Source organism: Physeter macrocephalus, chromosome 7 (assembly GCF_002837175.3).
Source record: "Physeter macrocephalus isolate SW-GA chromosome 7, ASM283717v5, whole genome shotgun sequence".
Classification (NCBI taxonomy): domain Eukaryota; kingdom Metazoa; phylum Chordata; class Mammalia; order Artiodactyla; family Physeteridae; genus Physeter; species Physeter macrocephalus.
Genome location: NC_041220.1, coordinates 96,728,807 through 96,741,982, shown reverse-complemented (window position 1 = coordinate 96,741,982; position 13,176 = coordinate 96,728,807). Strand labels below are relative to the sequence as shown.

The window sequence follows — 13,176 nt, the reverse complement described above, 5'->3', positions numbered from 1 at the left end:
TAATGATATTATTAGAGCCCTGATCCAGCTGTGCCTGATGCTCTAATTATTTCTCTATCCCAGTTACGTGAGCCAATAAAACTTCTAAAATTTTAATTTAAGATACTTTGAATTGTGCCATAAGGATGAGAAATTGTTCAATAAGGCAAGAAAAGGAAACACAGAGTGGAAAGGAAGGCATAAAACTATCTTTGTTCTTAGATGACATGGTCATCTATGTACAAAAACTGAAAGAATCAACCAAAAAATTCCTGGAACTAGTAAGCAATTAGTTCCAAGGTTGCAGGATGCAAGATTAATATACAAAAGTCAATTGCTTTTCTATATACCAACGATGAAAAAGTGAAAATTGAAATTAAAAACATGATATCATTTACATTGGCACCCCCAAAATGAAATATTTAGGTATAAATCTAGCAAAATATGTACAAGTTCTAAATGAGGAAAAATATAAAACTCTGATGAATGAAATCAAAGAATAACTAAACAAATGGAGAAACATTCCTTGTTCATGGAAAGGAAAATTCAATATTGTCAAGATGTCAGTTCTTGCCACCTGTACCCATAGATTGAAAGCAATCCCAATCAAAATCCCAGCAAAGTTATTTTATGAATATTGACAAACTGATTCTAAAGTTTATATAGGAAGGAAAAGGACCCAGAATAGCCAACAGGAAGGAAAAGAACAAAGTTAGAAGACTGATGCCACCCTACCTCAAGACTTAGTATGGAGCTACAGTAATCAAAACAGGGCTGTATTGGTGAAAGAATAGACAAATAGACCAATGGAACATAATAGTGAGCCCCAAAATACACCCACATAAATAGAATCAACTGATCTTTGACAGGAGCAAAGGCAATACACTGGAGCAGATATAGTCACTTTAACAAATGGTACTGTAAAAGCTGGACACACATATGTAAAAAAAAAAAAAAAAAAAAAAAAATAGACACAGATCTTAAAGGCAATACACTGGAGCAGATATAATCACTTTAACAAATGGTACTGTAAAAGCTGGACACACATATGTAAAAAAAAAAAAAAAAAAGAATCTAGACACAGATCTTACACTCTCACAAAAACTAACTCAAAATGGATCATAGTCCCAAAAGTGAAACACAAAAGTGTAAAACTCCCAGAAAACCATAGGCAAAAACCCATAGATGATCTTGGGTGTGGTGATGTCTTTTTAGATACAATGCCAAAGACATGATCCATACAATAAATATTTGGTAAGCTGGACCTCATTAAAATTAAAAACTTCTGCAAAAGACAATGTCAAAAGAACTAGAAGACAATCCAAAGACTGGGAGAAAAAATTGCAAAAGTTACATCTATAAAAGAACTGTTACCTAAAATATACAAAAAAAAAAAAATCCTTAAAGCTCAACAATAAAAAAAAATCTGATTAAAAAATGGGCCAAAGACCTCAACAGACACTTCATCAAAGAAGATATACAGATGGCAAATAAACAGATGAAAAACATCTGTAAAAGAACTGTTACCTAAAATATACAAAAAAAAAAAAATCCTTAAAGCTCAACAATAAAAAAACAATCTGATTAAAAAATGGGCCAAAGACCTCAACAGACACTTCATCAAAGAAGATATACAGATGGCAAATAAACAGATGAAAAAGGGCTTACATTATGTGTCACCAGGGAAATGCAAATTAAAATGGCAATGAGATATCACTACATACCTATTAATATGAACACAATGGAGCACTGACAACACCAAATGCTGGTGGAACAATAACAATGCTCATTCACTGCTAGTGAGAATGCAAAATGGTACAGTCATTTTGGAAGACAAAAGTAAACATACTCTTACCATACCATCCAGCAATCGTGCTTCTTGGCATTTACCTGAAGGAGTTGAATTGTTACATCCACACAAAAATCTGCACACAGATACCTTATCCATAACTGCCAAAACTTGGAAGCAACAAAGATACTCTTCAGTAGGTGAATGGATAAATAAATTGTGGTACATCCAGACAATGGAATATCATTCAATGCTAAAAATAAATGATCTGTCAAGCCATGAAAAGACATGGAGGAATCTTAAATGCATATTACTAAGTGAAAGAAGCCAACTGAGAAGGCTATATATTGTATGACTTGAACTATATGACATTTTGAAAAAGGCAAAAACTATGGAGACAGTAATACAATCAGCTATTGCTGGAGGTGAAGGTGGGGGTTGGATTAATAGACAGAGCACAGAGAATTTTTAGGGCAGTGAAAACACCCTATATGATATTACAATGATGGATATGTTATTCTACAGTAGACCAAACCCATACAATGTATAATGCCAAAGTGAACCCTAAAATAAACAATGGACTTTGAGTGATTACCATGTGTCAGTTTAGGTTCATCCTTGGGAACAAACGTACCATTCTTGTGAGTGATGCTGATAATGGAGGAGGCTCTGCATGTGTGGGGTTGGGATATATGGTGAATCTCTGTAACTTCCTTTCAATTTTGTTGTGAACCTTAAACTGCTCTAAAAAATATGGTCTTAAAAAATTACCTAGAATTAGTTTTTATTACACATACTCCAAAATATCCTAATCTATACCACAATGGTATTTTCTCCCTGCTTTTTGTTCTTTGTAGGATGGTTACAAAGGGATAAATGTAGTCCCTTGTTTCTCCTGTTGGTGTGTTTTGGTGCTTCAGGAGATGATCAAATGAGTGAGGGAGAGTTCAGATTTTTCTTAGTTATTCTTTCAATCTCTAACCCCAGGTACAAGAAATGATATATTAGTTTATTTTATGAACTTTATTTTCACTAACAGAGGGTTTTAGTTTCAGAGAATTATTTCAAAACCCAGCAGGATGACAAGACAATGCAAAAAAACCCAAAACCAAAAACAAAACAGTGAAACAAAACAAATTAATCTATAAGAACACTTGAAATTTTAAGAAATTTCAATATCACAGCTGTTCTTATTCAAATCAAATCTATTCAACAAATCTCTATTAAACCCCTACTGTAAGCCAAGCACATATAAATGAATAGGTGAACAATTTGAATTGACTTCTTGTTGTGGCCTAATAATTACATTATATGATGAACTTCTTTGAGAAGTGTGGTAGAACACTGAACTAGAAGCTCTAGGTCTACCATGAATTAGGCAGAGAGAAATATAGTATGTCAATATGAGTAAATATTGATGATTTTATGACAATAAGATTCTGTAATATTTGCAGTTCAGATACCTCAGTTCCTTACATTATCTGCTAATTAAAAGAGCCTGAGTGCTATTATTTGGAAACCACAAAGGATCTATCTCATTAACACTTTTTTTGAGTCCCTACCATTTATCTGGCACTGAGCTGGGTACTGGGGGAATACAACTGTGAAAAAGACAGGTCCAGCTCTTGTTCCGTGCCCTGTAGTACATATCAGGGGACACTCCAAGGCATCATTATCATAGTAATTATCATTTCACTCTTTACATTTAGTAGGTGATAAAACTCACATTCAAACACTAGTGTCGTAAAACAGTACAAAGGTCTCTCTCTTAAATGGTTTCATTATTTTTATTTTAGTCACCCCAAAATAGAATCCTTAATTCCTGTGCAATTCGATAACTAAATAACTGATCATTATTCCCAGAACATTAGTTTGCTTGAGTTAGAAAGGCTCATTGTGCTCAAGTGTCTCATTTTTAATCTGAGCAACCCGAGGCAAGGGATGCCAAATGATCTGTTCAAGGTCATATTTTGACAGAGCAGGAATAAAATGCTCATAATATCACTCTCAGCCCAAATTTGTTCCACTAAACCATGCACGTCTATGAAAGACAAAAATCAGTGAAGAAATACAAGATTGTCAGGTTTAAAATTCTCTTCTCTTCTTCTTCAGCTGTACAAGTGGTGATGGGAAATAATATTCTTTAAGTCTGTAGTTATATTATTATTATTGACTTGAGTGGTCAAATTTAGGATGACTTATTCTATAAGATTGGAACTCTCACTCTAGAAGTATTTTGAATTATTAAGGAAAAATTCCTCCTTCCTTTTCTTTTTCCTTCCTTCTCTCCTTTATTTTTCCTACTTTCTTCCCTTCTTTTTTGATTCTTTTGTTACACAATCATTTATTCCACACAAAGTTATTCAATGTGTAGAGTGTTTATGCTGGGATATAAAAATGAGTAAGGCACGGTCTCTGCTCTTAATGGGTTCAAAATCCAGTGAGAGGAAAGATGCACAAATAAGTCATTATAAAACAGTGTGATGTGTGGGTTATGGTTCATAATAGAAGGAGTGGTCACTTTACTAGGGAGGAGAGGACTGGGAGCTGGAAGGCTGGGAAGAATTTGTAGGGAAAAAAACATCTGAAGATTTGTTAGGAATTTACCAGATTTTGAAATAAGGGAAGGGCATTCAAGAATGAAGTGAAGGTAGATAACTATATATATACATATACAGGCATTTTTCAATGCACTTACTTTTAGTGTGAGACTATTATGTAATGATTAATTTGCTATCCAAATTTTAATGCTGTTAAATCAATAAGCACATTTTACTGATTTTTGAGCATTTATGTGATGAATGTTGCCTTAGTTCACCTTTAAGTTTACAAGGGCAAAATTGTTTAAAAATCACTTACTTCTGTTTCCAGCATAATTTGTTTTTAGTGGAAATTCTCACTTGGGTTTTTTTTTTTTTCTTTTATAAGTGACTCTGAGATAACTGTCTGAGTGTCCAATTATACTTTCTTAAGAAAGTTTAAAATATGATTATATCTTAAAATGGGCTATTCTGTAATAGTTTTTCCCCCTTAACTATAGGGGTTTTACTATATACTTCCTTCCATAGTATTTTATTTTTCCCTTAAACACTTTTCACTTGGTATTTTGATAACTCATTTACTTGTATATATATATAGCTCATTAGATTGTAAGCGCTGTAGGGAAAGGGACTTTTTTGTATATCATGTTAACTCTGTATTCCTACATGTAGCACAGTTCCTAATAAGTTAACAGATTAGTATTTTGAATGAATTAATGAAGGTGCCACAAACTACAAGACACAAGGGAAGAGATGTACATATAAATGCATGGAGATAAAATCCACATGATAATGGACATGTTACATTAAAAATAAACCTCTGAAATATGTCAGACAAAATATTTTAAAGTATTATCCAAAAATGCCATGATTGTTGTTTTTCTATGCAATGAGGAATACCTTGGATCCCAACAAATTAGTCTTTCCACCAAAAGGAGCAGAATTTCACCCATCCTATCATTGTAGTACATGGTGGAAGATGAGCACAGAATGCACTTGACTATGTCTTCTGGTGGAAACTCAGCTCTGAAAAAATAGATAGAGAAGGCAGTCCCAACCCAGTAGATCATGCTGGAATTCAGCATCTCATAGAGGATGCTGAAGGAAAGCAAAGACCCCAAAGTAATGTAGTTATACTTAGTCTATGCTCACAGAGAACTCTGAATAAGTGCATAAGCAAAGACTATGAATCTTCAGCAAACTGTATAAGGCTCTAATGAAAACACAGGGATACCCCAGTGTAATTATCAAAAAGAGGAGAAAGAGCTACTAGACGCAATCCAATAAGTAGTTGGTGAATTTAGAGCAAACTAAAATCGAAAAATATATTTTCTCAGCCACACAAAATAAAGAATTTCTAAGAGTTTAAACTAAGAGTTCCATAGTGAGGAGGAAGAGGGAGTTGATATGAGAATTCCCTGATCATTGGGTGAAATATTTTATTTCTATAAAGACTTCAGTTAATGAATAAGAAGCCATTCATTAAGGCCTCCTTCCACAGTGTGCATTTAGTCCTTCTCAAAGAATCCATTTGTTTTCATATTAAATTCCTAAGTTAAACAAATGAGCAAACACAACTTCTACATGTGTTATTATCATTTTTTTGCCTAAACTAGGTAGGCAGATTCTGTCTATTGCAATTGCAAAGCTGTTTCCCAGGGCGAAAAAAAGAGGAAAGGAGCCTTCCTTTCCCTAACTCCCATCTCTTCAAGAAAGCTTTACCAAGGTTTACTTCCTCATATTAAAAATCTTGCCATTTGTGATGACACAGATGGACCTTGAGGGTATTATGTTATGTGAAATAAGTCAGACGGAGAAAGACAAGTACCATATGTCTTCACTTATATGTGGAATATAACAAACAAACAATCAAACAGAAAAATTTGCAAACTAAACCAAATAAAAACATGTAGATGCAGAGAATAGAGTAGTGGTTACCAGAGGGAAGGAGAGGAGGGCGGAGGGTAAAACAGGTACAGGGATTATCTGTACAGTGATGGATAGAAATTAAATTTTTGGTGATGAGCACACTGTAGTGTATACAGAAATATACTAGAAATATAATGTTGTACACATAAAAATGTAATGTTATAAACCAACATTATATGAATAAAAAATAAAACTCGTTTGCTAAAACACTACTACAGTAGCTCAAGAATCACAATAGTCTGTAAATATTGCCGGTATTTTGTTAGGTTTGTATCATTTCTATAATCTAAAAAATCACTAACAGGGCTTCCCTGGTGGCGCAGTGGTTGAGAGTCCACCTGCCGATGCAGGGGACACGGGTTCGTGCCCCGGTCCGGGAAGATCCCACATGCCGCGGAGCGGCTGGGCCCGTGAGCCATGGCCGCTGAGCCTGCGCGTCCGGAGCCTGTGCCCCGCAACGGGAGAGGCCACAACAGTGAGAGGCCCGCGTACCGCAAAAAAAAAAATCTCTAACAGAGCCAGAGTTCATATATTTAAAATCTGTCTTAGATAACAAATATAAAAGAAACAAGGGAATGAACACCACAGATTAAAGACAGATAAAGGCAAAATAAACTTTTTAAAGATGATGTAGAAAAACATATTTATGACTTCAAAGTAGCACTAACCATAAGTATTAGATTGCAAAAAATGGCCAGAAATTCCTCTTCTTCCTAAACCCATGACCTTCAGAAGTCCCTTTCACAACTATGCTGGCTTAGTCATGTGACTTTCTTTGGCCAATCACAAAGCTGCTGTAATTACATGCTTGAGAAGTGCTAGTGCACTGAGCTTTGCCCTCTTTTGCTATTCTCAGGACATCTGCTACTACTGTCAAGTGAAGAAGTACAGGCTAGTTTTCCTGGCTGAAAGCCTGCCAACCATTAGACATTTATGAGACACCATCCTAGATCTTCCAGGTTCCAGCTGACATAGATGCATGAATGAGCAATGCAGATATCAGCTGAGCCATCAAGAGCAGCATTGCTCAGATGGCTCACAAAATCATGAGCTAAATAAATGCATGCTGTAGTTCGCTCCTAACATTAGGGTGGTTTGTTACACAGCAAAATCTGACATGTAGAAATTGGCACCTAGAGGTGGGGTGCTGCTGTAACAAAACATAAAATATGTGACATTTGCTTTTGGACTAGGCGGCAGGTGGAAGGTGGAAAAGCAGTGAAGAAACAGCAGACTGTGGAAAAATGGTGAACAAACTATTAATATAAGCTGAAAAAGCAATAACAAACTGCTTTAGCTGATAGAGAAATAAGAAAAATGTCACCTGCAGTAACAATGGAGGAGAGACAATGCCTCTAAGGAACATATGGAACTTGGCAAGTGGGTTTATAGGAAAAATACTGCAAGTGCCATTCAGATTCTTTTTTAGCTGGCTAAGATGGAGGAAGGAAAGAGAGAGATCAGCCAAATAAAGATGGTTTATTTTGCAAACAGAATTTAGGGAGGAAAAGGAGAGGTGGGTTGGAAACTAAATCTACCTCATTCTCAATTCTTCTGTTTGTAAAAATTCTTACGTTTGGGGGCCAGAGGAAAAAAGGCATGTTATATACACAAGAATGACTGTAATGATGGCAGAGATTTCTCATCATAAACAATGCAAGTTAGAAGACAATAGAGCAAAATCTTTAAAATCCTGGAAGAAAAAAAAAATGTCAACTTAGGATTCTTTATCCAGTGAAAGTCTCTTTCAATTCAAAAGGCAAAATAAAGACATTGTTAGACATTAAGAGAAGAAAGACTTCAGCAACAGCATACCTGTACTATAGGAACTGCTGAAGGAAGTCAATCAAGCAGAAGAAAAATGGTATCAATAGAAACCTGGTTCCACATAAAGAATGGAGAGCAATGACCATGGTAGCTACATGGATAAATAAAAATGTTTTTATTATTTAAGTATCTTTAAAAGATAACCAATTGTTGAGGGAAGCTGGGTCAGGGATACATGGGACCCCTGTACTCTTTTGCAAAATATTGTTTAAAATAAGTTTAAAATGAAAAGTTTTTAAAATTAAAAAAAGATAAAATGTTTAAAGCAAAATTAGTAACAATGCTTTTTAGTTATATTATATGTAAAATGAAATGTATGAATACAACAGCAAAAAGCCAGGGGCAGAGAAATGAAAGTATACTGTGGTAAGATTTTTTTTTTACTATATGTGGAGAAAAATGATATCACTTGACGATAGACTGTGATAAGTTAAAGATATGTGCTATAAACACTAAAGTGACCACTAAACCACAAACCACTAATAGCACAATTAAACTTTATAACTAATGTGATAGTTAATTTTATGTGTCAACTTAGCTAGGCCTCAGAACCCAGATTTTTGGTTAACACTATCCTAGATGTTTCTTTGAAGATATTTTGTAATGGGATAAACATTTAAATCATTAAACTTTGAGTAAAGCAGATTGCCTTCCATAATATGAGAAGATGTCATTCGATCAGTTGAAGACCTTAAGAAAAAGGCTGACTGCCCTTGAGTGAAGGGGAATTCTGCTAGCAAACTACCTCTGAACTCTCCCCTGGCTCTCCAGCCTACCAGCCTACCCTGCAGGTTTTGGACTTGCTAGCCTCTACAATCATATAAGCCAATTCCGTGAAAATACATTTCTTTCTCTCTATATGTACACACATCCAGTTGGTTCTGTTTTTCTGGGGAACGCTGACTAGTACACTAAAAAGCCAAAAAAGGAGACAAAAATTAAATAATAAAAATTACTAAATATAAAAGATCATAAAACGAGAAAAATTCTTATGTCTTCTGTGAAATGGACATTAACAATTACTCATAGTGTGACTATGAAATCAAGAGGTTACAGACCTGTTAAAATATGTTTAAACCCCTTAGCACCAAATAATGTAGCAATTCTTAAGAAGATTTGCTTCATTACTATCAGTAACTATGTCCTGGTTTCCACTGTAATTTTTTTTTAAATTTACCGATTTCCTATTGTTATTCTCAATAATGCAGTCTTTCTCTGAGTCGCAGCTTTAATGTTCTTGATCCAGTGACTCAAGCCAGCATGTCTAATTTCTTAAATTTGAGAAAAGTTTCTGATGCAGAGTGAGCAGGAAAGATGGAAATAATTAAGATAGAAAACCCCCCAAAGTTGAGGGCCCCAAAGAAAAATGGTTTCAAACGAATATATAATATGCATAAAACAGATACATTGACTAGTAATAGATGGAAGTAATCTCTATTGCATCACAGGTTGATTTCCTAAATACCAAGTATTTCAATAAATAGCTATTTTAATAACATATATGTTCAAAGAACCCAGCAGTTTGTGCAAATGCAAAATTCTGAAATAAACAGCAGTTCTCTATTTTTCATTTATCTTAACCCTAGCTGGCTCAAATGTTTCCCTTTGCCAACTTTTACAATGAATGTAAAAATCCAATTTTAGTGCTACAACTGAAAAGGGCTCAAGTGCTGCCAGATTTTTCTAAGGGGATATTTTCTGTTTTTGTCTACATTTGTATTCTACTCATTTAATGGAGGGAAGTAATAGAATTTTTCTATCTGCTATAGAAGCTATTTCAGAAGTATATAGATGCAAGGTTAGAAAACATATTTTAAAAACCCCAAAAGGGAAAACAAAAATAATTTATTGGTTTTGAACCCTGAGGTCTTCCAACATAATAGTCAAGCATGCTTGAAATATAAAATTGTGCCTTTAGAGAAGTACAGTGGCGCCCCCTGCAGTCCACTGAAGCAGTCTTCCATGGTATGGTGGAAAGAATTCTAAGGTGGCCCCCAAGATTTCCTGCCCCTTGTGTACATACCCTGCATGAATTTGATAGACTTTATTTTGTGATTGGGTAATGCTACATGGCACAGTTAACCTGTAAACTGTAAAATAGGCAGGTGGGTCTGACCTGATTACAGAGCCCTTTAAAAACAGAGTTTCTCTGGCTGACGAATAAACCAGAAAGGGGAAGCAGGAAAATTTGAATCACAGTTGCTGGCTTAAGGATAGACAGGATCAGATGGCAAGGAATGGATGCTGTCTTCTAGGAGCTGAAAGCCGCCCTAGCTTGTCATTAGCAAGGAGATAGGAAACTGAAATATAGCCCCAAGGAACTGAAATATGCCAATAGCAAGAATGAGCTTGGAAGTGAATTTTCCTACAGAGTCTCCAGAAAATAACTCAGCCTGGCTGACACCTGGATTTTGGTTCTGTGATTCCCTTGGTAGGGAACCCAGTCATCCTGTGCTGGACTTCAAACCCACCCAATTGTCGGTTAATGAATGGGCATTTTTAACCCTTAAATTTGTGATAATTTGTTATGCAGCCATAGAAAACTAATAAACATGGTTTGGATCCTACCCAAAGAGTTTTTGTTCATTATTTTATATTCATTAATTTATTTATCCATTCATTAATTTCTGAATGCATTAATTAAGTGCATACTGTGTGCCAGGCTCTCAAGCTTTCTCAGGAGTTTTTAACTTACAAGGCAATTTCATGACCCAAAGCCTGAAGACAATGTTATTAGGATACTGGAATGTAATGTCACCTACTCTCTCCAAACATGATGATATACAGAAAATATAGACACTGCAAGTTGGGAAACCAAGGATTCAATATGTATGTAGTTTTGTGGCTCATTTAGAAAGCTTGGTAGGCCTTGTGAAAAGCTGTAGATATTGCCCATATTTTAAAAAATGAAGGCAGTAGATGACAGCATGTCAGCCTAATTATTTTGGCTGTCTCACAGGCTTATTGAAATTTCCTCCTAGTTTTTCAGATATCCAATGACTATCATGCCTAGAAGTTCTAAATGCAGTGTCCCAGGCCAGTTTAATTAATTATTTTTTTTCACAGAGGTGGGGAAGCAAACAGGAACCTGAGTAGGGTTTGCTGTCAGATGATTCTTCCTGGCTCTGCTGATGTCCACTCCATCACATAGGCAAATCTCAGGCCTTTGGGGAAATGAAATCCTTGGCCTCCTCTGGGTTTTGCTTATCAGACCAAGAGAGAGCATTAACACACCACCGCTCAACATAAAGCTTTCTTCCTGAACAAGACAAAAAATTTGGTGGCCAGACATTTCATGGCATCTGCAGGTAATGGAAGAGAGAGGGACAACTTGATTCCTGCACTGAGGCATTGCTAATCAGTTTGTACCGTCTCTTCAGAGAAACATAGAATCTCTTCTCTTTCTTTCTCCCTTTCTCTTTCTTCCCCTCATCTTTCCTCTCTCTCTTTTCCACTCTTTCTCTCCTTCCTTCTCAACCCTCCTCCCTTCCTTCTCTCCTTCCTTCTGTTCTTCTTTCATTTCCTTCTTCCTTCCCTTCAACTCTCCCTCTCCCCCTCCCTCCCTCCCTCTTTCTCTATCTCTTCCTTTCTCCTGTCTTTACTCACTTCTAATTATCCCAAATTCCAGTAATGGTCCTTTCCTCCCTTCTTTAGTGGTAACCAACATTTTGTGTTTGCTATGTATCCTTCCAGACCACCAATTTAATATATTTTTATTTATATATTCCTGTAGAAAATATAAAGTCTTGCAGACAATAACAGTGTTGGCTAGGATGTGGACCAACAGGATCATTTATATTTTGCTGCTGGATTGTATGCTGTCACTATCTCTTTGGAAACCACTCCAAATTATTGAGTAAAATGTGCAAAACTTATAAGTCAGCATATGTTTTTTCCTGGGCAGATACTTTAGATGTAACCTTACTCACATGCACCAGGAGAGATGTACAAGAATTTTCCAGCAGCATACAACACAGGGACAAAATATTGGACACTTTCTGTCATGCACATGACAGAAAGATGAAGAAACAATTGTGGTATATTCATTTAATAGAATACTATATATCAGTGAAAATGAATGAATTGTTTCCCACATGTATTAGTTGCCTAGGGCTCCTGTAACAAAGTGCCACAACTGGGTGGCTTCAAGTAACAGAAATTTATTTCCTGTCTCCTAGTTTCTGGCAGCCTTAGGCATTCTTTGGCCTGTGGATAGTCGTCTGTTCTTCACACAGAGTGCTCCCTATGTGTTTGTCTGTCTCTGTGTCCAAATTTCCCCTTTTTATAAGGACACCAGTCATATTGAATTAGGTCCCACCCTACTCTAATGTAACCTCATCTTAAATAATTACATCTGCAATTACCTTGTTTCCAAATAAGGTCACATTCTGAGGCACCTGGGGTTATGACTTCAACTTTTGAATTTTGAGGGACACAACTCAATCCATAACAATACATATATATCAATCAATATCACAAATATAACATGAGGCCCCCAAAGTGCAAATCACATAAGAATATAAAAGGTATGATTCAATTTACATGAAGTTTAAAGAATACAAAACTAATATATGTATATATATGTGTATATATATATATGTGTATATATATATATACATATATATATATATATATACAAAACTAAACATATATTGAATAGTATATATACATATGCTGTGAAACTATAAAGAAAATGTGGGAATAATAAGCACAAAGTCTAGCAGAGTTTTTACTTCTGGTGTCAGGTAGGGGAATGTGACTGGATAAGGGTCAGGAAGGGTGATGCTCTCTTTTCTAAGCTGGGTGGTGGATAGAAGGGTGTTTGTTGTATTACTAGTCATTAAACTATACACATGTTGTATACACTTTATAAAATATCTGACATATTTTATGAGAAGTGGAGGATGGGCAACATGGGTGGTGGTTGTCAAAAGGTACAAACCTTCAATTATAGTATAAAGTCATGGGGGATGTAATGTACAGCCTGGTGACTGTAGGTACTAAGATTGTATTTTATATTTGAAAGTTGCTAAGGAAGTGAATCTTAAATGTTCTCATCATAAGAAAAAAATTGTAACTATGTGTGGTGATGAAAGTTAACTAACCTTATTG

At 35.5% G+C, this 13,176-nt stretch overlaps 1 protein-coding gene across 3 annotated transcripts in view; it reads right to left on the bottom strand.

Moving 5' to 3' along the window:
• KCNIP4 (potassium voltage-gated channel interacting protein 4) overlaps positions 1 to 13,176 on the bottom strand; it is a 1,248,962-nt gene that overhangs the window by 51,134 nt on the left and 1,184,652 nt on the right. Inside the window, exons 2-3 of one of the 3 annotated variants that reach the window (XM_024119504.1) lie at positions 7,127 to 7,142; positions 2,125 to 2,129 (exon numbers count right to left, since the gene is read on the bottom strand). The exons of the other annotated variants lie outside the window; for them this stretch is intronic. Of the exons in view, the coding sequence (XP_023975272.1) occupies positions 2,125 to 2,129; positions 7,127 to 7,142 (21 nt within the window). The remainder of the gene's footprint in view (positions 1 to 2,124; positions 2,130 to 7,126; positions 7,143 to 13,176) is intronic. 3 annotated transcript variants of the gene reach the window in all.